This window comes from Pimephales promelas, chromosome 9, assembly GCF_988280905.1.
Source record: "Pimephales promelas chromosome 9, fPimPro1.hap1.1, whole genome shotgun sequence".
In the NCBI taxonomy this organism is placed as follows: domain Eukaryota; kingdom Metazoa; phylum Chordata; class Actinopteri; order Cypriniformes; family Leuciscidae; genus Pimephales; species Pimephales promelas.
This window is the reverse complement of record NC_142777.1, coordinates 33,482,503-33,510,020: the sequence shown is the minus strand read 5'-3', so window position 1 is coordinate 33,510,020 and position 27,518 is coordinate 33,482,503. Positions and strand designations below refer to the sequence as shown.

Genomic DNA, 27,518 nt, shown 5'->3' with positions numbered 1-27,518 from the left:
TCTGGGACTCCTGTGGTTTAATCGTCTGTGTTTTCTCTGTTTCCGATGTTCAGGGTCCACTCGGCCTGGATGGCAAACCTGTGAGTATTCCCCACCTTTAAAGAGACAAGGATGTATGTGTGGAAAAGATGTTTTGAATTCTCTTTTTCTCAGTGAGACACTTTGATAAGAAATGTTGTCAATGATTTTAATATAACCAAATGCAGGGATCTCTTCACTAGACCACAGAGAAGTCTCCATTATATGATCACTTTCGGCGGGACCCGCACATTGACAGCAACACACCTCATCATTGTTTCTGCAATAATGACGTCTGACGTGTTCACATTTGACGTTGCATGAGAACGTGACATAGGCAAGAACCTGACCAGAGCAGTCAGACTGGAATTAGTTTTCAGATATTAGAATTGAATAAGATTTCATACCACATATGAATTTAGCTTGAAACATATTTGTAAAACTCTGTTTTCAAGTGATTTTTTTGCCATTTGCATTTGCTAAATCAAGTCCCTAAATGGAAGCTTCCATAAAATAGAAGAGTGAATAAAAATAAAAGAAAAAAATAATTGTGACTTTTTATCACACAATTGCGAGATACGAAGTCAGAATTGTGCGAAATAAAGTCACAATTGCGAGATATAAAGTCAGAATTGCGTGATTTAAAGTCGCAGTTACGTGTTATAAAGTCTCAATTCTGAGAAAAAAAGACAGAAGTGCGACTTTTTATCTCACAATTCTGACTTTTTTTCTCACAATTGCGAAGTTACATCTCGCAATTCTGACTTCATAGGCTAACACATAATTGCGAGTTTCTTTTTCAAAATTCGAACATCTTTTCTCAGAATTGTGAGATATAAACTCGCAATTGCGAGTTATCAGGCCAATTCTAAGGGGAAAAAAGACTAACTTTTTCCCCCACAGAATAGTTTATATCTCACAATTCTGACTTTATATAATGCATTTCTGACTTTATAACACGCAATTGCGACTTTATATCTCACAATTCTTACTTTATATCTCGCAATTCTGACTTTATATCTCGCAATTCTTACTTTATATCTCACAATTCTGACTTTATAACACGCAATTCTTACTTTATATCTCGCAATTCTGACTTTATATCTCGCAATTCTTACTTTATATCTCGCAATTCTGACTTTATATCTTGCAATTCTGACTTTATATCTCGCAATTCTGACTTTATATCTCGCAATTCTGACTTTATAACACGCAATTCTTACTTTATATCTCGCAATTCTGACTTTATAACACACAATTCTTTCTTTATATCACAATTCTGACTTTTTAACACGCAATTCTTACTTTATATCTCACAATTCTGACTTTATATCTCGCAATTCTGACTTTATATCTCGCAATTCTGACTTTATAACACGGAATTCTTACTTTATATCTCACAATTCTGACTTTATAACACACAATTCTTTCTTTATATCTCACAATTCTGACTTTTTAACACGCAATTCTAACTTTATATCTCGCAATTCTGACTTTATAACACGCAATTGCGACTTTATATAACGCAATTCTGACTTTATAACACGCAATTGCGACTTTATATAACGCAATTCTGACTTCATATCTTGCAATTCTGAGAAATAGTCAGAATTGCGAGATGTAAACACTTCATTGTGTGAAAAAAAAGTCAGAATTGTGCGATAAAAAGTCGCAATTATCTTTTTTATTTTTCATTCTGTGGCGGAAACAAGGTTCCATACTAAGGGACACAGTGGTGGTGGGAAAAAAAATATGAGATGAGACTATTTGTGCAACGGACATGAATGATTGTGTAACTTTTCTAATCAATCAAAATTATGAGTTTTGACTTGTGGAGGATGTGAAACCATCTCATGGACTTACATTGAAAGAATTACCTGAGCCATAGAGGCCAGGCTATCATAAAGACTTCTTGTTTTGACTAGATATTTAATTGATTTGTTTTGCAGGGTGCTCCTGGACTTAAAGGAAGCCAAGTAAATACAATTTCAAATCTCTACTGTTCCATAACTAATATTGTAGACCAATAAGTGCAAACTTTTGCTTTATAATGGGTTTATGAAAGCTTCCAAACTTTACACACATCTGAAAGCTGTTCATTTGTATTGTGTAAAAAAAGAACTTATGGTTTTATTTTTGCATGGCATCAGAGGGATTAAACCAATATTTAAGTTTTCAGGCCATTTATCATCTCAGATATAGGGTCACACACCACAAAGTGCCTTTTTACCTTGTATGTCTATCCCCAAATGAGATGGAAATAATGGATTACACACCAAAAAGAGAGAATTCATCATTGTTAGCTTGTGCGCGTGCAAATAGGCGGTGGTTTTACAAACCCTGCTGTGTTCTTTAGCGCTGCCAAGGGAAGCCCATTTGTCCAATGTAAAGTAAACCACTTCTTCTGGAAGGCAGACCACCTCCATGCGCCATTCGTCTGTCGCTTCCTGTGAAAGACAGTTGTTATGTTTTGACTTGCATGAAAGAGTCTAAGGTCGTCATACAGTAGGTTTCAATCGGGCATGAAAATGTGGGATTCTGCGATGCATATAACTGATGTGCATCATAGAGTATTCCATATCTAAAATGAGTTAGAGGTTGCAATTGAATCGGTTGCATCTGATTTTACTCAAATGTGACACAGATTCTTTGAACGACATGACTGATTCATCCCAGTGTGTGTGTATATGTATACATGCATTATTTATTAGGTTTTTAAGCCAATAAAATTTAAAAACTAAAATAGTTTACAGTTGAAACAGTATTTCTTGTTTTAAAAAAGTGTCTGATATGGGTCACAGTGAGAAGGTCATGGGAACAACCTCATAAAAATATATTATTTGAAAATGAAAATACCAGACTCAGACTCTCATTTCCAGTTTCACTCAAACATTTTCGGTCAGCTGTACGTCCATCATATTCACCGACTTTTGATCATGTTATTTTAAAAGTGACTTTTAAGATCAAAGATTACAGCTATATCTAGTGCAGATGTGAAGTGCTGTCTATAAGTCTATTTGGAAAAAGATGACTTTGAACACTTTGAAAATGAGGCACTTGTGAAAATGTATGGACACCAAGACACTAAAGACTCTCAGCGAATGAATTATGATTCACATGCAAGTGTTTGAACTTCACAGCGTTTTCCCTTAGACTTTTGTCATATTAATATTTCATTTTGGACAATCTATCTAATCAACACACCCAATTCATTTATTTCCAGGGGCTGCCCGGACCAAAAGGAGATAAGGTACCTTTAGTATCTTTCTTTTCTAAATTGCAAGCCACAGGACGGTTTCGTTCTGTTTCCGATCTCAGCTTCCCAGCAAGCAGATGTTTTCTGATTTGTAAAACAACTCGCAGATTTCATTTGCATTGGCTTTTGTCTTCAAACACATGTTTTGGAGGGGATGTAGACTATGTCAGGCATCAAATTAGAGTAACAAGAAACCTTTAGTAAATGAAGACCGTCTTGAAGTATTTTCCTGATTGCAGTAAAAAAATACATTTAAAAAACCCACAACAAAACACAAACATGGAGCCTCAGGATGCTTTTTCGCCTAGATCAGTGTTTCTCATTTATAGTAATTAGTAAAGAGTATCTGCTCTTTTGTTGTTAAATAGATGGTTTACTATACTCACAGTAAGCCAGTTTATATTACGAATGAGGGTTTTTAAATGAGTAAGTTTCTCTTACATCTAAAACAAAAGTAGCTTATTATTGCTACCACAAAAGAACAGCCACTGTCTGCCACATAACACACTCAGAACACCTTAGCAACCATCCACACAATTTTATTTTTCGGAATATAGAAACATCTTTACTGTAGTTTATATAGTGTGTCGCTAATTGTATGTCTTGTCTTTGTGTGTTTTAGGGTGACCAAGGAGACACTGGGCCAAGGGTCAGTAGTACATGCATATTAGTCACTTTGATATATATTCATATTATCCCTTACAATCAGATAATCAGTGTGAGCCTCAGAGTAATGCAGGAGATTCCTGACTATATGTTAATCACATTTATGAAAATTGATGATGCATCATAAACCAGGATTGAAGGGCTGAATTGTGTGTGACAGAAGGCTGAATTAATTTACTATAGTCAATATTCTCTCTTTCTCATATTTTCTTCATCTTTCTTTATTCTTTTTTTCATGCACATCCAAAGAAGTGGCATTACTAGGATGTGCATGTGGATTTACGAGATGGGCAACTTAAGTAAAAATATGGGAAGAATTAAAATCCAATTTCTTTAGGATGAGCACGCCCACACTTGCTGGTGTCATGGTCTAATCCAAACATAGAATTGTTCGACCGATATTTGACTATTTAGAAATGAGCAAAGAAGTGTCGATTTTGAGTAGTGTGTTCCAAAATTGTCCTCATTGTCAATGGATAATGTACTTTCAGGTTTCAAATAATAGTGACTTAAATAAGTATTTATTTAAATGAAACGATTTTTGGGTATGTTTTTTTTTTTGCTATTATAATATGATAATATTAGTGTGTGTAAATAAGAGTTTATTGATATTTTGATTCCCCAAAGAGTGTGCTGTGTGTGTACCTGTGTATGTGTCTGAGATAGATGGCACAAAAACAATAAAAACAATGTCTCCAGACTTCAGCTAAAGCTCAACAATCCTCCCTTTTGGGAAGCTCTCCCTGAAAAGGAAAAATACAGAGTAAATAATATCTTTATTCTCTTCTAAAATTGCACCAAGTTTTATTTTAGGGTTGGGGTTAGTCTGTAGTAAATATAATTAGTGTAATTTATATAGCATAGGGACAATAGAAGTCAATGGGGAGCTTAGTTAGCTGAGCATGTGTGTATTGCTGAGTAAAGCGGCAGTGTGGGAAACCTCAACCATCCCTCGAGTCACCACATCCCTGCTAACTCAACCCTCATGCTCACGCTGGCATCAACAAGCTGTGTCACTCGCTCACTTTCTCTCTATGGTGCTCTGTTTTCTCTTTTGCAAGCCTTTACTTCTCAGATTTCTGAAGCTAACTTTCATTCTGAGCCACCTGTTTTCCTGCAACACAATTTAGCACGGCGGTGAATTGCTCTTTACACTTGTGACTTGTTGTCTGTTTCCATTCTCAACTTTTCAGAGAGAGAGAAAGTGACATGTACTCACCTCAATGGGTACGGCCTTATTTAAAATCTCTTGCGGCAAAAAGTGCTGTGCTTCTCGTGCAGCTCTCGGTCAACACAATCCAGCCCTATGAATGCGGTTTACAGAGACAAACACACATACACATGTTGTTTAGACAGATGTGATTGAAGACGGCAAAAATAAAACCATGGTATTTGTCCAGTTTTATTTCAAGGTGGCAAGACCAACAATTTATGTATTTTTTTTATTTGAATCCCAGTCCAGACACATTGTCCTTTTTGGTCTGCCTTTAGAACAAGTCAAAATGGCAAGCATTGTTTTTTTTTATTTTTATGACATAAATAACTGATTCAGTCATCCAGTCCAATGAGAACCATTCCACCAAATCAAATTTTAAATTAAAAAATATTTTATATTTATATTATATATATATATATTTTAGGTTCTTGAAAGAAGTCTCTTGGTTGTATTTTATTTAATTAAAGATACAGTAAAAACAGTCCTATTGTCAGTATATTTTAAAATGTAGTGATCAAAGTTGAATTTTCAGCATCATTACTCAGTGTCACAGTGTCACATCCTTCAGAAATTATTCTAATATGCTGATTTGCTGCTCAAGAAACATTTTTTATTATTATGAAAGTTGAAATTATTATGTGGCTTTATTTTTTGTTTTTTCAAGATTTGTTAATGAATAGAATATACAAAAGATAGTTTAACCGCATTTATTTGAAATTGAAATATTATGTAATATCTTACTAACTGTCTTACTATCACTTTTATATCAATAAAAGTATACAGTTTGTAAGTTTGAGTATAAAATGTATACATTTCTTTAACCCCAAACTTTTGAATGTCAGACTATGTTATCCATTGACAATGTTGGAGTTTTTAATCATCCAAATGGACTACATTGGTTCAAAAAAGCCAAATATCAGCCAAATAATTGGTCTGAACGTTAAGCTAATTTGAGGAAAATTCTGCTAGGTGTTCGTCTGGGTTTGTTAATTCTCATTCGAAGCTCTTTTGATGACTGGTCTGTGTATCTCTGCTCCTCTGTTCATCCTCTTCCTCTCGCAGGGTCTTGGCACTCATGCAGGTCTGCATAGTAATCAGATTCTCATTAAGGTTTGTCCCTTCACTGCTGCCATAGCCTTCATCTCCAAGCTTCTCCATGTCAAGGATGGTCGTCTTCTCTTCATGGCCCCTGAGATCTTGCTCAGCTTCCACACTATCCCTCGTTTTTCAACGCTTGTATTGTTTCTTCTGAACTTTCTCCTTTGTCTTTTCCTCCTGTCTGTTCTTCTGGGGACGTCCTGTCTCTTACTATGGGGGACTCACACGCACAGATGGTCTTTCCTCGTTACGATCACGGCTACATCTCGGCCGATCAGCCCAGTTTCCAGAGGCGTATGCTGAAGGTAGCATGTGTGCAAGGCATGTGCTGCGGACACTCCCCTTACTAGATCTTCATCTTCCTCATTTCTAACTCATGTCATGTAGCGTGATTGCTTGTGTTATTGTTTGTCTCAATATTTACAATGAAATAACCTCATCCATGTCTGAAGGATCTGAGCGTTGCATGCAAGCTGCTGCTTCAGTGAATGTGGCTGATTCAGGGTGAATGTCACGAAAACATATCTGTATCATATTTTAGCCCATAAAAATATTAGTCATTATATTTTGCATGAGGAAATTTAATGCAAAATAATGGCACAATGCAAAAATAAAAATAATACAAAAGAATTGTCCTGATAATAGTAATACATTTCTTAATGAGATTCATACACTTAGAAATATGGAAAACTTTGTAGTGACCAAAAAAAAAATTGGTCTAGGATTAACAATTTTCACTAAGAAAGTACTAGTAAATTTCACAAATAATTACAAAGCAAGTGACACATTGAATTAAACGTGAATTTTTAAAGTAAAAAACTGAAATTGCATGTGTAATAATAATTGTTGTTAATATTTATATTATTATTATTTTTATTTGGAAAGTCATATTACTTATATTGAAACTTGAAACATCATAGTTCATCCATTAAATTTTTCATAAAAAAACAAAATATATATAAATACTCAACGCATTCTCACCCCAAGGCGTCACCTTTGACCATGCTTCAATATTTGACGTTTTAGGCACCCTTTAGCGTCACTTACATGACGCGATCCTACCGCGTCATCTAACTGACGCTAAAGGAAAGCGTCAGTTAGAGGACGCGGTTAGGTTTAGGTCTGGGGTGGGGGTAGGGTTACACACGATCCTAGGGCGTCATCTAACTGACGCTAAAGGGCGCCTAAAGCGTCAGATATTGAAGCATGTCCAAATGCTTCCCAAGGCGTCAGTTAGGTGACGCCTTGGGGGTGAGAATGGGCTGATATACTTTAAGAGAATGTTGTCTGTTCTTATTTGTGTTTCTCTTTTCCTGTGACTTACTTGGAAAAAAAAAAAGTATTGTACTGTATATCACATATCTGTATGTTTTCATCAGGGTGATCAAGGACAAGCTGGCCCACCTGGACCTCCTGGACCTCCTGGTGCACCCGGTGCTAGAGGGCCGCCAGGAAACACTGGGAAGGACGGCCCTCGCGGCCCTCAAGGAGATACAGTAAGACACTTCAATCATTTTTACTTGCTTCTGTGAGACCTTAAAAGATGCTGTGCATAAAAGGGTCTTCAAATGTAAATTGCCGAGGTTAAAGCACATCAGGGATACAAGTTTTTTTAAGTATGATATTACAGATCCCTAACACTTGACATGCAGGAAAAACGAGGAGGAGGCGGCAAGGGAGGCAGTGTCTCCTCAAAAACGTGACATTAAAAAGTGTAAAATTCATTTGTTTTGTTGTAGTAACAACGTCCAACAGCAACACTATAGTTACTGCGTCTCTCTTGCCTCCCCTGAGCCCATTGACTTTTAACAAACCCCCCAAAGCGCGCGGTGGGTATTTGCGAATAAATGGGGGAAAGTCACGTCGAAATCAAACTTGGCCTGAGAACATGATGACTGTGGGGGTTTAAGGGCGTAAACTGCTTTGGGGAAATTAAAGGTTCATTTCTGTGTCTGTGGCCAGTGTGTTTATATATTTATAATTATATATGTTTATAATTATATTTTGCCTCCTCATTTTAAAACACTGGGGAAAAAATGTGTATAACGTGGCCACAGATTAACAATTCATTCCCATGACTTACTAAAACATCAGCACATTTGACTAATTTCTTACTAATTCGTTCCCTCGTTTTACTAAATCTTGTGCGCGATACAATAATTAGTTCCCTCGTTTTATTGAAATCGTGACCACATTGTAATAATTCGTTCCCGTGTTTTAGTTCAATCAAACAAGGGAACGAATAAGTAAATGGTGGCCACAATAAACAGGAAAATATCGATCAATTATGCAAACAAAGAGCTATAAAGCACTTCTGGAGCGGCTCAGTTATGTTTGCTATTTTAAAGGCTGTCTCAATTGCAGAATCGTGCAGTGCACTGAAACGTTAGACATGTAACATGTTTAAATAAGTAACAATTGAAAGTATTTTTCATAATGTAACATTTTTTGTGAAAAATATCAGTTTTGCTGTTCATAAATACCAGTAGTGATTTTGTATAATGTGTAGTGAGTCCTTACTAGTGTCCAAATTTTTGTACACCATATGCTACACTGATTCACAACCTACTGATTGAGACGCACCCTAAGTTGTCAACAAAAACGATTCATTTAGTGCCACGTCTGCCAACAAAAAAAAAATTCAATTTGACATTTAAATGGATTGAACATAATTAAATTAGATTGTGCCAAATTTTTCAAGAATTGTGTTGTTCAAGTAATTTGAACAAGCTGCTTAAACAGACGGCGTAGGGCACTAACTACCAAGGGGGCACCAAACAGTGATGTTTACTGAGGGGCCCTGATTGCACAATTGGATTTATTATCTGAAGATGTTTTTGTACTACAGCAGTCTGTGGTTTGCAACAGTTACAGGTATTTTAGAGGTTAAAGGCATTAGCATTGCTCCGCTCTGGCCTCTCATCTCACGGTTGGGTTTTGTTCAGCTAAAGGTGATGGAGAGAGAAAGACAGAGAGAGGTTAGAGGGGAAGGGGGCAAATCCAGTTCATCATTCCCCCGACGGGCCGTTTGAGAAACCACAGCCTATGCCAGTGCATTGTAACTCAGCTAAAGCTAAACCAAATATAGATATTAAGGCTCGAGACTCATCTGGTTTGGGTAAGACACGGCCACATATATCTAAGAGATATGGCGCAAGTCCTGATTCAGGAACATTTCTAGCCTTAGGTCCCTTTACATGAAGTTCATCCTTTACCGTGTACTTGAAATGATTTTATTTCGATCTGAATAGAGTGATTCATAAGAAGCATTCATGGAATATTTACTCTTATCCCTGAGCTCAAACTGGGCTGGATCTCACCAACACACTAGCCTATCAATTCTTTTCACAATACCAGGAATTATTCTTGCTCAGCGGCAGATTACGAGAGAGTCCGTACACATTCTCTTCTGTTTGTGCTCTATAAGACTGCCTGTCCTCTCATTCTGACTGTTAGTTTCGCAAGCCAAAATGTTGACTTTCAACACTAAATCAGTAGCATATTATAGCTTATTCTGGCCAAAAATCATTCATTCAGATATAAAGAGGTTGTCTGGCTGACATTTGAAATTACTAGACTCATTTAACTTGATTTTACATGGCATTTAAGGGTTTGGCAAACATGCAAGAGATGTCATTTACTCTGAGTCATCTGCCTCTATAGTTTATATATAGACTAAAGTTTGGGGTCAGTAAGACTTTTTTTTAAAAGAAATTAATACTTTTTTCAGCAAGGATGTAATAATTATAACATCACAAGAATAAATTACATTTTAAAAAAATATATTAAAACAAAACAATTATTTTCAATATTGTAATTATATTTTTTAAATATTTAAATATTTTTTTAAATATTTTTTCTTCTTCTGTATTTGATCAAAAAAAAATTGTTTTGTTTTTTTTACTTTTTAATGATCCAAAAATATGTCATATGTCAAACACAATGTATATATTTGTATACAAGTCCGATTATATTTATAAAAAATATATTTATAATATTTTACGAGTGTCAAAATAGGTAAAGTGTTAAGTTTATGAAGTCACCATATATAAACAAGTGAAGTCCCAACACCAATTTTAGCCCCACTTCAAGCACTGGAGTAACACAATTTTGAGATCATTTGATGAGTCTCAAAAACATAGCATACAGTGAATGCATATTAACACACTTATATGCATGTGTGTGTATCTGTGCTGGCAGAAATAGTGGATAAAACAAGAAGACATGTTCTGTTCTGGTCATCTGGTGCAAAGAAACATTTTATGAAAGCTGAAATCTATGAAATTCTGCACCATGTTGGTCACAGATGTTTCCCTGACGTCTTACCAGCTAGTTATCTTCTATTGTTGTGTTTTTCGCTTGCAAAACCACCTTGTTAAGAAGCGCAGCTTGAAGGAAGGACGGGGAAAGCGAACAGCACAGTGCTTCTGATTTTCCCAAGCGCTTCCTCTGGTTTTGCTCATTTTTGACGGGGAACAGAAAATGATGTCTCTCTGTGTTGTGGCTGAATACCAGCTTTGAAGTCTGCTTGACATAAATTACTACAGTTGACATGATTGTTTGTGTGTATGCAACTGTATGTATGGGCGCCATGTCTTCGATCATTCTACAGATAATTTAGGTCCAGTATGAGGACAAGAATATAGATTACGAAATTAAAAACGTTGACATCATAAGGAGTTTTAATCATAATACATTCACCCTGGGCATCCTCCACAAGATGTATGTTAAGTACGCTCTTTCTCTATGTGTATATAACAAACAGACAAACCTTGATTTCAATTTTAAAAGGAGAATAAACATATGATAACCTTGTATCAGTGATGAGAAAGTGTTTGATATTAGTGCCCAAAACCTGATGGTGAACGTTAAACCAAAATAACCAAAGCTTTATATCACTGCCCCCTAGTGGTTAAATGGCAGACACACCAGTCCCTGCACAGACCCCATATTAAAGAGATAGTTCACACAAAAATGAACATTTTGTTATCATTGAGTCACCCTCAAGTTGTTCCAAACCCGAATGAGTTTTTCTTGCGCTGAACACAAAAGGAGATATTTTAAAGAATGTTGGTAACCAGACAGTTGACGGTAGCTGCTGACTTAACAATTTCCTTTTTCTACTGTGGAAGTAAACAGATACAGTCAACTGTTTAATTAATTGAAGACTGTCGACTCATACAGGTTTAGAACAGTTTGAGGGTGAGTAAGTGTTGCCAAAATGTATATTTTTAGGTGAACTATCTCTTTAAGACAACAGAAAAAAAACGTCAAAATTAACTTTGTGACCATGTGAACTATTACTAAATAAAATGCATTCAAAAACTCTTCTGATACTAAATAACATTTTTTTTATTATTAAAAAGAATATGTATACCATCCAGAGATGTAAAACCAGGCATATCTCGTCACAAAATGTAACTAAAATATCACTCAGCACTTCATAAAGTTGTATATAATTATATGAATGTCCAACATTATTCGCATACATATACACTCTCAGAAAAAAAGGTACAAAAGCTGTCACTGGGGCTGTACCTTTTCAAAAGGTAAACTTTTGTCAATTTTAGGTGCTAATATGTACATTTCAGGTGCTAATATCTACATTTTAGGTGCTGATTTATACATTTTAAGTGTTAATATGTACATTTCAGGAGCTAATATGTACATTTAGGTGTTAATGTGCATTTAAGGTGCTAATAAGTACATTTTAGGTGTTATTAAGTACATTTTAGGTGTTAATGTACATTTTATGTGCTCATATGTTCATTTCAGGAGCTAATATGGACATTTTAGGTGGTAATATACATTTTAGGTGCCAATACATTTTAGGTGCTCATATGTCCATTTCAGGACCTAATATGTCCATTTTAGGTGCTAATATGTACATTTCAGGTGCTAATATATACATTTCAGGTGCTAATATGTACAAAAGTGTACCTTTTGAAAAGGTACAGCCCCAGTGACAGCTTTTGTGTATAGTATACTTGCGTATTATACTATATAGCATATCTCAACTGCTTGATTGCTTAAGATAATATAAAGATATTATAAATATCTCACGACATGTGAAAAGTGCTATACAGATAAATCTGACTTGACTTAACTTGATATTTAATCTGAAACTCATACCACTAACCCGATCAAGCCATTTAATGTAATAATGATGCACTTTAGGACCGGCACATATGACTTTTGGTTCTATAGCGCTGGTCTGGCATCAATCAAACACTGACTATAAGTTTGTGGACGGTACATCTTAAATGTTTGGTGCAGTAAAGTAACTCTTAAATACTTCTCTGTCTCTCTAGGGCGCTCCTGGACTAGATGGAATAGAGGTAAACGTACAGCTCTGTTTATGATCACCATGGTCATGGTCTTCATGGCTTACATTATATAATTGTATGTTACTTTCTTTTGAAACATTTACTCTCTCTGCAGGGAGAAAGAGGTTTACCAGGACAACCGGTAAGTGTGTGTGTGTGTGTGTGTGCTCATCCTTGTGATCAAGATGTTTCTTGTTTTTTAGGTAAATGCCTTGCTTTCTGAATTTTATGAAAAACTTTCCACTCTGCATAAATTTGAGCAGCATGTTTGAGCGTTTTGTCCTTTGCTAGCTGACTTTAGCTGTCCTTAAACACAGTGATGTCTGGTTGCATTGACATCTGTATGATGTCTTGAATTATTTTCTGCCTGTTTCACTAGAAAGACATTTATTGTGTAATATCAATTTAGTACATGTGCTTGTTTGTGAGTGAAAGGCTAAGATGAGAAACATACATGCGAGTATGTTCTTAGCCGGTGTGTTTAAGTCTCATGGGCCTGTTGTACATAAAGTCAGCATGAAATGGTGTTCGCAACCCTTTTACTTCAGTAATGCGATTTATTTCTAAGTGAAACAGGAAATAAGAAAAATGTAGAGCTGAACTTGATATTTTTATTTTTTTTATCTATGAAAATTGAAAAGTGGCCTTCATATGTGGCTGGAGGGGAGGGTGACGTCAGCCGAAAAGAAAAGTTGTTTCAGAGCTGAAGCAAGCATTTACATTGAAATATTAGTACCAAGACCAAGATCTTTCTTCTGAATCTTGTGAAATTATGGAGTGTAATAAAACCATAAGATGCTTTGCTTGCTTTTCATCTTGACTATAACTTTTCTAATTAGAAAATGTTCTAAATGCATCTTATTGATGTAACTGACCCTTCGCTAAGCCACGCCCAAAAACCGCCACTGGCCAATCGTGGTTTAGCAACCGTAACTAGGCACGGGAGGTCTGGCAAGCTTTCGAGCGAGGGAAACATGCCAAAGCGTTGTGTGTATGGATTGTGTAATCCTCAAAGTTTGGATGGGGGAGTGATTATTTGTCCTTCCCGAAAATCTTAAAGCCAAGGGGATAAATGAAAGGCTTGGATCAAGCAGTGAGAGACCCCATTCACAACTAAATGATGACAGGATTAACAAAAACACCTAGCTTGAAATTAATGACAGTTCTTTGTTATATATTTTAACGTAAAATAAAACGATTTAGGACAAGACGGAGGCTAACTGACATACTTTAAAATATATTGTAGCATTATGTTAATTGACAGCCTACTCCTGACCGAGCAACTTTAACCCAATCTGATCGCGGCTCTCCCGGTGTTAGTGTTATATCTGCTAATAATCCAAGATAAATGTTCATGACTAATATTTCCTGCATATTTACGTACATAAAGGAATCTATTATGCGTTAGTTTAGTTTACTGTGTCAGCAGTGTGCAGAAGACACACCCATCTTAACAATTTCTAAATCGCTTATCCTGCAGGGAAAGACCATAAATATTACAGATAGTGTTCAAAAATCAATTAATGTACATACATATATCTTAAAACTATTTATGTGCAACTGATAAGTCGATGTTTTGATGCCCACTGTCAGTTTGACCACTTGCTGCCAGTTTAAAACACAAGCAATCTAGTCATTCACATGGTGGTGTTAACACATTTTGAAAGCGGTAACAAAGTGTTTGTGTCTTCATCATTGCATTTTTGGACATTTTCCTAACTGTTTTACAGGGTGAAGTTGGTGATCAGGGTTTCCCAGGACCACAGGGACCCCCAGGGTTAAAGGTCAGATTCTTGTTTTTTTTTGACACCAGAATTTTGAATATGGAGGGATTATTGGATCAGATTGAAAACTAAAAGTCTAAAACTAAAAGTCTTAAACAAAAACAAAAAGTCTAAATTTGAAATTAAAAGTCTAAGTCGAAAACTAAAAGTCTTAGTCGAAAATGAATTTGGTATTTAGGATTGGGCATTTTGTATTTAGGATTGGGAATTTAGTCATTTAGCCATTTAGGATTTAGGTTTGGGCATTTAGGGATTTAGGACCGGGAATTTGGTAATTAGGATTGGGCATTTGAGGATTGAGGATTGGCCCAAATACTGGAGGCTGGGTTTAAAATAGCTGATGCACAGAGGCACCTTATATGGACAGCAAAGAAGCCTCTGCACCGTTACTGGAAGACTTTTCTTTGTCCAAAATGTCCAGTGCCTGTCTCAACGAAGATATTAGCTCTGGCTTTGTCATTGTTAATATGGCAAAATGTCCAATCCTAAATACCAAATTCCCAATCCTAAATCCCTAAATGCCCAATCCTAAATCCTAAATGGCTAAATTACCAAATGCCCAATCCTAATACAAAATGCCCTATCACAAGTACCAAGTGCCGAATCCTAAATACCAAATTCATTTTCGACTTAGACTTTTAGTTTTCGATTTAGTCTTTTAGTTTTCGTTTAAGACTTTGTTTCCAATCTGACCCAATAATCCCTCCTTAATTGAAAAGTTCATAATCATGATCCAAAAACATACTATTTTCAAGGTCTGTTTCGTCCATTATGGTATTTAAATGAGACTTCAAATAATAGTTTTTACATATTTATTTGTGTAAATACCTATTTATCTTCTGTTATGCACTCTTTCATTTTGTTTCTTTCAATCCTCCCATGAAGCATATTCTTTGGGTTTGATCATACGCTCAATTTGACCATAGCCTCTTATTACCTAATCATTAACAGCGTGATCAGAATGATTTCATAGTGTAATGGACTTCATATGGATCCGACTACTCTGTTCAAACATCTTTTGCTGCAATCTAATTCTCTGCGATCTGTTCTATATTAATTTAAATGCTCTTTATACATTTGGCAGGGCGAGCAGGGAGAGCCAGGTCCTCAGGGTGACCGAGGAACCGATGGTCTGCCAGGCTTGAAGGTGAGCGCTGGGTGAAGCTATTTCTGTTTTATAGTATATTTATATACAGTGATTCCTACAAAGACAGGACTTATAGTAAATGGGTAACATTAGTGTGATTGATTGTGTTGGTTTGATTTGGGGTTTGTATTTCTCAGGGAGATAAAGGAGATGTTGGAGAACAAGGACCCCAGGGCGAAACGGTGAGGAATGATGCATCATATGGTTCAATGAAGAACCTTTAACAGCCATGGAAACTTTTAAATGCACAAAAGGTTCTTAATAGTGGAAAAAAGTTATTTAGATTATTTAAATGTTCTTTATAGTAAAAAAAAAGCATGAAATGTTGACTAAAAGGTACTAAGGAAGCACAAGGCTAAATACATGTCACTGATTAACAATCAAGGAAACTAACTAGGAACTAGTAGAGACTGAGCCACATGCTGCATCCCAATTCGCATACTATCCATCCTAAATAGTATTCGGAAATAGATACGTCCACGTATGGTGAAATGAGTGTTCCAAAGAGACCCGGATGGTCTACAATAACCGAAGTGCAGATCGATGCGCACTCTAATGGCTTATATTGCCCACAACCTATCGCGCGTTGGACGAGTATTTGTTTAGAACTACAAACTCGAGTCAAAAGTGTTTAAAAATAAACTACAGACATGGAGGACGCTCAAGTCCGGCAGTTATGATGTAGGGAGGTTTAGATAAAGGGATTTGAGTGGTTAATTATCAGTATCTAACCTGATGAAAATGTTGTTTACATTTAAGTCAATACACTGATCAAGGGTCACTGACCATATTAAAGGGACGAGACTTCCTTAGATTTCCACGACGCATGCGCGAGAATTGCGATCTGAAGTAGTGTAAGCTGGTGTGAGCAGATCGCAAATCTCGCGCATGCGTCGTGGAAATCTAAGGAAGTCTCGTTCTGGCCTACAAGGAAGAAAAGAAATAGTCGAATAAACTCGTTATTTTTGTTTGTTTTTTCGCACAAAAAGTATTCGCGTCGCTTGATAAACATATAGTTGAGCCACGGTAGTCACTTGGGATATTTAAACATTTTCTTCATTGACTTTCTGGGCCGTCAAGAGGCAGTCCTTTAGGAGCCAATGTGGTAGTTATACAGCTCTCAAATTTAATCAAAAATATCTTCATTTGTGTTCCGAAGACGAACGAAGGTCTTACGGGGTTGGTACAGCATGGGGGTGAGTAATTAATGACTTAATTTTCATTTTTGGGTGAACTAACCCTTTAAGGGCTTTCTCAATCGCGAAATCCTTCCGGATCACTGAAATGTTCGTTCCTTAAAAAGTCCCACAATTCACTGTGCAAACCAGGCAGCATAAAAATATCTCACTAATGTTCCCTCAATAGACGTTCTGACACATGAAACATAAATCAAGTCAAAGTATTTATCATAATGTACTTTAAATAACATTAAAACACAATGTCAGAAAGAAATCAGCTCTGTTGTTGGTCATAAATACCAGTGGTGATGTTGTACACTGAGGAATTTGTCATTTTTAATACATTAGAATTACAAAACGAAACCAGAGAAACACATCTGAGAATACTTGCAGGTTTGTGTGGTCAGTTGTGTAACGTGTTTTTTCATCCCGGCAGGGCCTCACCGGTGAGAAAGGCACATCACCATCTGGTGACATCATTGATTTTAATGGTAAACTCTTGGACGCCTTTCAGGTGAGTTGTGATTTTATAAATTTCTAAAAAAAAAAAAAACAATCTTCTCAGCAACTTATAAATCTGTTTTTTTTTTTTTTTTTTTGCTAGTTGGTCATCTGGATTGATGTAAATTTGATGTTACTGGTTAAACTTCCTGTAATGCAACTATGTAAACCACAGATGACTATAAATTCATGGTTGTATTAAAACCAAATGCCATTATGTGTTCTAAAATCTGAAGGTCTGACATTAGTTGATTTTTTTTTTCTGGCAGGCCATCAAAACCATCAGTGTCTCGGTAACTGTAATATAGCATGGGTTGCCAGTTCTGCTTTTTTTTTTTTTTGGTTAAATATGCAGCCTGATCCTAATCCTTAACAAATACTCACTGTATCTGCGTGTGAATATAAAAACATTTCATAATAATTTTTTTGTGCAGTTGCCAAATTAAATGTTTTTTTGTGTGGTTTTTTTTTCTATTAAATATCATTAGTAATATATTATATATAATACTAATATTATTATTATCGAAGTCTGTAGCGTCTAGCGTGCATGCAACATTATGTTGTAAGAAAGTGAAGTAAACATGACTGACAAAATTAAATTTAAAATAATTGTTTAAATAATTTTACGTTACTTGGCTATGCTTCATGCAATATACCAAGACAGATTTGCGAAATTAGATGCAATTAGTAGCAAATGTTGTTGTGCATATTCTTGTTCTGAGAATGTGTATATGGGTTGTTTATTGAATGGTTCTTGTGGTTACATTCATTATAATGGCTGTTTAAATGTTCTGGATGATGCCCTTTTTTGAAAGTCTGTGTTTTGTCACACAGCAATTGGGAAATGGGAGGAAAAATTAGGAAATTTGTTATTTTTGACATTTGCAAGGCTTTGTGGTCATCTCTTTCAACAGTAATCAGTCTGAAATGTTTATCGAACCACAAACCTTGCCAGCTCATTGTACTGATGTACTCTACATTGAAATATGGTGTCAAGGAAATTTAAAAGATAAGCCAATAATTATGGAATAGCAATATTTCCTTCAAAGAATGCCATCAACATTGTTAAGGGATGTTGTTTTCATACTCCAAATGTTTCAGATCCCACAGGGTTGATTACACATTAAGAGTTTTATTAGAAAAACATTTCCCCGTTTTATAGCAGTCGTAAAATGAGGTATATCAGAAGTTTGTGGTTTTCAAAATGCAAAAGTGGGTATTCAAAAAAGACCATTTTATAAGCTTTAATTCTGTCTTTTCCGTTTGCTTCCCAAATAGGGACCACCTGGCCCTCCTGGACCCCCGGGACAACCAGGAAAAGAAGGTCCAAAGGTGAATTTCATTCACATTTTTATCAATTTCCACAGTGTTTAACTCTTAACGAGTGGCTCGGTTGGAATGTGTGATTGTCAGGGACGATGTAAGTCAATATCATAATGAGAAATATCAATTCTGTTCTTCTCTCATGTGTTTCATTCTTCCAAACAGGGTGAACTCGGCTTGCCTGGGCCTGCTGGAGTTGATGGCGAAAAGGTGATAATTCGTTCAACCCATTTAGAAGAATATCAGTTCTTAAAATATTAGGGCTGTAAACGTGTTATTAATGGCATTAATGCAAACCCATTTTAACGGCGTCGCTATTTTTATCACGCGATTAACTTTTTTTTTCATGATTTTGCAACAGGACGCGGCATGGCTTGCATGCCATTCAATGTTGCTTCGTTGACCAAAGCGCAAGCGGAGCTAGCTAGACCGGAAACAAAACAACAGGCACACTGCACACACTTGTTTGGGTTTGCGAGCCGGCCAAATAGAGTGCCGAAGTTATGACGTCACTTTGTAGGCCACAACGCGGAAGTGAGTTAGCATTTTAGCACTTCCGTTTCCCTGGCCCTAAAGTCTATGGGTTTTTTGAATGGGTTTTTGGAAGGTCTGTAGTATATTTTCACGTTTTGATCTATGACATAAAACACACAGTTATAACCTGCTTGTGGTTTTTAAAACTTTATATAGACTTTAAAATGTATAAATTTTGGATTAACTTGTAGGTTATTTTGACAGACAAAACATGTAAGGGTCACAATTCTTTGTTGAAACACAGATCTTATTTTTTTGACAAATTTTCCAAGTCTATGGGGAAAGTACAAAGCTCTTCGATCGTGGGAACCCATGCGCTGGGTTGAGTGGATGACGAGTGCGAGACACCGAAATGGATGCCAATAAGATTCTGAATGGAAAGTTTACTTTTAAAAAAGTTGCCAAATGGTTCCGTTGACAAGACCAAAGTGATCTGTGTGTTTTGTCATTGTGAACTGAGCTATCATCACCATCGCAGCACATCCAGTCTGAAATACCACTTAATGGCCAAGCACACACACAGCCGATGCGAATTCTCCGCTCCCTCGTCAAAATCAGTACCTCGTCAGTATTTCTTTCACCCTTTTATTGATGGACAGTGTTGCACTGTGTGAGATTATTTGCTCCAAGTGAGAATGTTAGTGTGAAATCAAACACCGTCCGTATATGCCAATGTTGTTTTCAATAAAAAAAACAATAACATTTGCACAAAGCAAGCCAATCCACTTTTCAATGTTGATAAGAGCATTAAAATGAGTGGACAAAAAGAAATCAAGAGACATTTAGAATAGATAAAAATGTGCGATTGACTAAGGCATTAATGTGGCATTATGGGATTAATGGTGATTTAAATATTTTAATCGTTTGACAGCACTATAAAATATACATAGTTTTACAAGGACAAGAACAATTGAGTTCAATAAATGTTAATGACTAATTTAGATCTCTGAGGTTCATGCAAATGAATTACACATCAATATTTGGATCCATTTGATCAACAGGGTGAGAAAGGAGACACTGGAGAGCCTGGTGAACTTGGAGAGAGGGGGGAGAAAGGAGAAATGGGCCTGTCTGGTCCCTCTGTATGTATTTATTTTTCCATTTTCTCCTAAATATTCTCATTAATTTGTTTTATCATATTGTTGATATTATTTAATATGTGTTATAGGGAGTGGATGGGCAGAAAGGAGAGAAAGGAGACTCTATTCTAGAAGACAATCTGGTCAGTACAACTGCACCCGCATTTATTGACTCGTTCATTAATACTCTAGTGTCAGGAGTGCAGTCATGGTCAGCTTTGTTTTTATGACTATCTACAGGTTCAGATGATTTCACAGCCGGGACCACCAGGGCCTCCAGGTCCACCAGGACAACCTGGATACATGGTGAGACACATTTTAGACTTCTATGATTTGATGACATCTGAGAACAGAAGTGAATGCCATAAAATGCAATGAATGAGTCATTTTGATGTATCATGTCTCGTGTTATTTATCCTTTGATTTTGCTTTGTTTGTGAATTAGCAAGTTAATTATCTCAGAATTACGAGATAATTTTTCATGGAAAAAAGTTTTTGCCTTGTTTTTCTGAATTAACAATATGTTAGCCTAACAATATGTTCTCTCTCTTTTTTTTGTTTTGTTTCGTTGCTTTGATGGAGTTTCAATGCAAGCTGCAAGATCATGTTTTTAAGAGTGATATAATAACATGATTCAAAGTTTGTGACCGTTATTATGTGTGTTTTAGGGTCATCGTGGCATGCCAGGCACCAAAGTAGGTGTTTGTTTTCATTTTATTTTCGGACTAAAAACAAAATTCATTCATGGATTCCTAAATGATTTATAGAGATTTAATTTGAGACTCTTTAATTTGAAACGCATGAAACGCCTCATACTACTTTGAACTCCATAATACATATCTGGAGATATCCAGTGAAGTCTTAAACGCTGTATTAAATCTCTCGTAGGGTGATCCAGGGGAGAGTATTAAAGGAGAGAAGGGAGAAAACGGTGCTTCAGGAATACAAGTGAGATCATCTAATCCCATAATGCACTAGTCCTGGATTTAAAAGCAAAAGCCATATTCACATAGATGTACGATTGGCCTGTGGATGTTATGAGTATGAAGTTGTCCTGTTGTCCACAGTCCAATAAATTGATTCCTTGGAAGCAGCAGTGTGCCGACTTTTATTTACTCTCTTATGAAGTTATTTATGTTTATAATACCTCTAAGCTATAACCATGACATATCTGATGGTTTATACTTATTGTTATGTTTTATAGGGGCTTCAGGGTCCTCAAGGGCCCCCGGGAGCAACAGGATTAGTTGGTCTACCCGGCACAAAGGGTGAAAAGGTAAACTAATCACTATTTGTAATGAACAAATGTATTTGTGCTAACTATTTTATTCCTTTCAGCTCCTTCTCTGTAATATTTTATTGATTTATTTTTATTGCACTTTGTGGTTTTTAAAGTGATTCATAAATACTTTTTTTTTTATTTGATAAATGTTAGTGAAGTAATTTGACAGGTACTTGTATTTGGTACTATATGTAGCTTAAATTATATATTTTTGTTTCACAGGGAAAACCTGGGGAACCTGGATTAGATGTAAGCAGCATATCTATCTATCTATCTATCTATCTATCTATCTATCTATCTATCTATCTATCTATCTATCTATCTATCTATCTATCTATCTATCTATCTATCTATCTATCTATCTATCTATCTATCTATCTATCTATCTATCTATCTATCAATCTATCTATCTATCTATCTATCTATCTATCGGAATGGTGAATCTCTCGATGTAAGTTTTGATATTCATGTATTGCAGGGTTTTCCTGGCCTTAAAGGAGACAGGGGTGAGCGTGGGGAGAGAGGAGAGCAGGTGCTGTATCATATTTGCCTCAGAGAATCAATGAAACTGTCGCAGATGATTAAATAAAACAGCGTTTTATTTATTTACTGACTGCACAGTCCTTTACTTCAAGTGATCTTGTTGAATTCATTCCGATGGTTGGTCCTGTTCACAGGGAGATCGCGGTCCTGTTGGAAAGAGAGGACTCAAGGGAAAGAAAGGCGAACAGGGGCCGCCGGGTCTGGACCAGCCCTGTCCCGTGGTGCGTGCTATAGCTACTTTTGAAATGTTTATACGTGTTGATGTGTTACAGATTCATACTGCTGAAAATCAGGTGGAAAAACATGTCGGGTAATTCTGTCAGGAAGGACAATGTTGTGCCCATCTGGGCGCACAGACATATCACAGACATCTTTTTTCCCTTTTCCACATTTCCTCGCCTTCCTTCTGTGTGTTTCTATAGACTGCTGTTTCATTTCAGCTTCTCTTTGATTGGGCTCTCCAGAGTGAGTGTGTGTGTGTTTGTTTTTAGTCATTATGGGAGTGTATATTCTGTATGTATGCTCTCGCTGACAGGGAGGTGATGGATGTAAAAAAGAGGCGGTGGAAATTGGGCAACCGGCCCCTGAGGCCCCCTGCCCACTGGTACAGTATATCTGCCTGCTCTCTCTCTCTCTCTCTCTCTGCCCTGTTTCTGACACTTCCTTTTTAACTACTCCTTTTAAACTATCTGTCACCTACATAAACAGTTCAAAAGTTTGGGGTTCGGCAAGGCTGCATTAATCAAAAGTGACAGTGAAGTGATTTATAATGCTACAAAAGATTTCTATTCATCAAAGAATCCTGGAAAAAAAACGTATCAGTTTCCAGAAAAATATTAAGCAGCACAACTGTTTTCAACATTGATAATAATAAGATATATTTCTTGAGTAGCAAATCAGCTTATTAGGATGATTTCTGAAGGATCATGTGACACTGAAGACTGGAGTAATGATGCTGAAAATTCATAGCCTGGCTAACGCCAGACCCAATTCTCGTCGAGACTTGGGTCTGGGAACCACATGCGCAATTTATCGTATTTTAGGCGTGGTTTACGAATGCCCGGCGCCGTTTATTGGGTGCTAAGAATGTCTATCAAATACTCCTGTACGTAGCTCATAGCCAATCGTTTCAATGGGCTATATACACGCTTAAGTTCTGCATTTGACGCAAGGATGCTCAGTTTCAACAGTTTCCGGTAGGGGAGATTAAAGTGGAGGAAAACCAAGGAAAACGGGATAATTTAGCCTTCCAAATTTACTGTCCTCCTGTCTTCGAAACGAAACGTTCATACAATCAGATGTAATTTTATATAGTTATGTTTATTTAATATAATTTGCAAAAGAAGCATAAACACAACGAGGGGTGTCTGTTATATCTGTTTTTGTGCCTAACGTTTCTAGTATAACCATGGAGTATAAAATTCAAAATAAATTCTCGTTATTGTATTGGACTCTACGATCGGCGGAAGTTATCGAGCACCCTTAAACCTTCACCGGAAATACCGCTGTGCATACAGCCCAATGGGGGTTCAAGTATTAAGCCAACACAAGTATTAAGTACAGTTTAACATAGAAGTTGTTATTTGCATTGGAATTTGTTTACGCCTATACTTCACAAGTTAAAAAAAATAAAATAAATAAATTTAATGACTGAAGTGTCAACAACTTTAATCGCTGCAAAGTTATGCTACTAAAGCGGTAACTTAGCTGTACTGATATTGAAAAGCAACACAACTTAGTGGCACTATGACAACCACAGTAGGTAGTCTACAGGCATAATCACAATGATATTAAAGTCCCCGTGAAATCAAAATTGAACCTATTTACTTTGTTAGCGCATATTACTAGTCTTGTGGTGAACAATTAATCCGTGCAAGTAAAAATATATTTAAAAAATGTTTTACCTTCGTAATCTTTAATCAAAATCTGAAAAGTTACTTCCGGTCTGGAACGGTTTCTTTTTCTGATGACGTAGGTTTCACAACTTGGGTGGGGAAACGCTTAACCACTCCCCTCAAACCGTTAGTTTGCTATGAGCGAGAGATGGAGAGGAGGAGCGCTAGAGTAAAACCCTGCCCTCTGTTCAATATTCCGTTTCACTTGGAAATACGTCACAGCACTGGAGAAAAATCTTTTGCAACTTCCGGTTCACGGGGACTTTAATAAATACCACTTACCATTTATAAGTTGAATGGACTTCGTCGACGACGTTGCTTAGCAGGTTGGTATTATTATACAACTCCGTGGCTAACATGTCTTTATACTTTGCGCTCATCCAGGCCTCGGCCCCGAACAGAAGTTGGTATCGACAATTCTTTATCGCATTTTCTTTCTCGGGACACAGCTGAGCGTAGATATTCCAAGGTTGACCGCCTCCTGTAACGTTGGTCCTCCATTAGGGCAATTAACGGCGAGACAACAATAACGACTGGGGTCTCGCGAAGTTTAACGCCAAAAGCTGCTCTTTTTTCAAAATAAACTTGCATTCTAAACTACTTAGAACACTATCTAAGGCAAAACACATCAAAAGGTAACTTCGTGTCTGCTGCCATGTTGAAGATAAACAAACTGCTTCGGTGTGTCGCATAGATGTCGTCATCGTCTTGCTGCTCCCTCTCCGTTCTGTGATTGGTTCCCTAAATGAGGCGAAAATCTGGTCCATGGTATCCATACTGCCTTTCCGCGTGAATAAGATCGCGCTGCGGGAAGGCAGCATGGGGAAACTCAGACTAGAAAATTCAGCTTTTCACATGAATAAAATATATATAATATGTAATATTTCCATTCAAATTCATTTGAAAGACATTTAAATCTTCCCAACCCCAAACTTTGTATTTAAGGGTTATAAAATCCAAAGCTGATGCGTAAAGAAGATTCAGAAGAAACATTGTAACTTATCAAGCATTATGTAATGATCTGTTATTATTTAATTAGTGTTACTTACATCATAACACCTTAGCATTATTGTGATGAGTTTGGGAAGCATGTATGTAAAAATCTAGTACAAAATAGAATCAAAATGTATGCATATATTTTTGGATCAAAAACGATTAGAATTTTGTGTGCAGTGTATGTTTGCAGGCAATAATACCAATTTAAATGACTATATATATATATATATATATATATATATATATATATATATATATATATATTCAATAAATATTTAATAAATAAATTAGGGCTGTCAGATGATTAATCGCGATCCAAAATAAAAGTTTGTGTTTTTTAAGAAAAAAAATATGATTTATATATAAAATATTTATATTTATATATACAGTATAATATAAATTATATATGAATCCATACACAGTAAATACATAAAAAAAATATATATACAAGCATGTGTGTGTATTTATATATATAAAATAATTATTCACAGTGCACCCACATTATGTAAACACAAACTTTTATTTTGGATGCGATTAATCACGATTAATTGTTTGACAGCCCTAAAATAAATATACAATTCAATAAAATTGCAATTGAAAATGAATTATCTGCTCTTACACTCTTTTTTTTTTTTCAAGGGTCCTGATGGACTTCCAATACCAGGTTGCTGGCACAAGGTCAGTAAAAAGTAAAAAAAAAATAATGCATTATGAGACTTAAATATACCATAACTGTGTCTGTATAGTTCATGTGTGTGTGACTTTAACATTAACAACTGCCAATTTAAAATGACCTGACTGCAGTGTGTTCAGTACACATGCCACATAAATGTTGCATTTTCAGATTGTTAATTTGGATTCTTTTGGTTTTGCTCATGACTAATATCGTTTGTTTGTTGTTCTTTTGCAGTGATGTGTAACCTGAGGCATGTCGTCTGTACATATTGATGTGATATATATTGGAATTTCATACAGCTTTTTCACTTTTTAAATATTTTTTCATTTTATAAAGACAAGAGACTTCGATGAACACTCTTCAGTGTTATTTTTTCTAACTTTTTTTTTTTTTTTTTTTACCAAATAGTGGATGCTTTTGCATTGTTTGATTGTTTGAGTTATTGAATTCCTGGATGACAGCTCATTTCAGTAATGAGCTCGGAGAATGTTTGCATGAGCATGCTGGACAGACCCGCTCAACTGGTGCCGATACAAGAATTTTGCATCACATCCCGTTCTGTTTTTAAAAGGAGCAGGGAATGCTTCAGAAACTCAAGAGGAAACGTCTCTCCCAGCCTTGAAGTTCTTCAAGAACCCGAGCAGTTTCAATGACTTTACGGTCCCTCAAGTGACAGTCTCTCAATAATATTGGTTAATATTGACTGTCCTCAATGTGCAGGTCGAATGAGGGTGCAAGCAGCCCTCGCTATGGTCAATATTTTTCATGGAGGATCATAATTGAGCTCTTGGAGATGATTAGAGATCAGGGATTGGCCTCGTGGATGCAGTAGCTCCATAGAACAGTAACAGCAGCCTGAAATAAGAGGCGTTGGCATGGAGGTGATGCAGAACAGAACGTTATTTTGAGAATTTTAATGAGCAGTAATTTATAACGATTTCATTCTTATGTGTTACTGTTTTATGCTTGTTTGTTTTGTTTTTTGTAGTACAAAGCATCAGGAATTGACGCCCAAAGACTAACTTTTTGGATGGTGAGCAATTAAATATTAATGCAAAAATCACTTTCATTAAAATAAACACTACATCCGTTTTAAAACAGCACAGCTTCATAGTGAGCGAGAATAGTGTGTTATACTGTACTTGATTTTTGTTTTTCTTTAATACTACTGCATCTATGTTTTGTTGCTCACATTTGCTTTGTATTTTAACTGTAACTACCTGCCGTTGTTTTTTTAACGTCATGATCTTTGATACATATTCCATAGTATTGTTCATAGTAATTTATGGTATATATCGGTATGCTTTTTGAAGATGGCAAAACTGGTGTTTTTTGAGGACTTTGACAAAGTATTGCCTTATTATATTTCATATCACGAAGCAAAGAAAACATTAGAGATTCCATTTTATCAATCTCACATCGTTTCTTTGGTTTTCCAAGATTTAACACAAAGACATCCAGACGAGATGTTTTTAAAGACGTTTTTAAGCATGTTCAGCATACATTTCCATTATGGTGTATCTATCCTCTTTCGGGATTTTACAACCATTGATAAGCTTTCTCGAATATTTATTGTTAATAATCAAATAATCAGTGGTCAGTTCATATAAAGGATCTTGTATGCATTAACTCATATGTTATAGATGAAGGATGGCGTCAATTGGCTGACTAAATGAGTAACTATATTGTGATTTACATAACTGTAAAAACTTGTTTGACCAACAGTATTATAGCGACAATTCAGAAACATTTTGAGACTATTCAGTCATTTTGAGATTATTTTATTATGGTTTTTACCTTCTTTTTTTTGTACGCAAAGAATGTTTAATTTTGAAGGTATTGGAAGATTTTGCTGCTGAAATAGTATTTGTATTTAACAGTTGATGTTGTTGGGTAAGGAAAACAACCTTACCAGCTGCCTGACAGCCAGTACATGCATTGATTTGCGTTTGAAGATGTTTTATAAAATAGAAATTAAAGTTTGATACTAGTAATCTTAA

The 27,518-nt window shown here is 36.0% G+C and overlaps 1 protein-coding gene across 1 annotated transcript; it reads left to right on the top strand.

Annotated features, from left to right (window-relative positions):
- The first annotated feature begins 76 nt into the window (after window positions 1-76).
- Window positions 77-27,518, top strand: col23a1a (collagen type XXIII alpha 1 chain a). Its single transcript, XM_089135025.1, has 26 exons — window positions 77-80; window positions 1,968-1,994; window positions 3,242-3,268; window positions 3,897-3,923; window positions 6,488-6,559; window positions 7,634-7,750; window positions 12,566-12,592; window positions 12,696-12,722; window positions 14,311-14,364; window positions 15,449-15,511; window positions 15,649-15,693; window positions 17,126-17,203; window positions 18,469-18,522; window positions 18,679-18,723; window positions 20,049-20,129; window positions 20,216-20,269; window positions 20,367-20,432; window positions 20,795-20,821; window positions 21,015-21,074; window positions 21,331-21,402; window positions 21,631-21,657; window positions 21,887-21,940; window positions 22,086-22,172; window positions 22,487-22,555; window positions 25,482-25,520; window positions 25,753-27,518. The coding sequence occupies exons 5-26, from the start codon at window positions 6,488-6,490 to the stop codon at window positions 25,753-25,755; spliced, it is 1,221 nt and encodes a 406-aa protein (XP_088991151.1). The 5' UTR covers window positions 77-80; window positions 1,968-1,994; window positions 3,242-3,268; window positions 3,897-3,923; the 3' UTR covers window positions 25,756-27,518.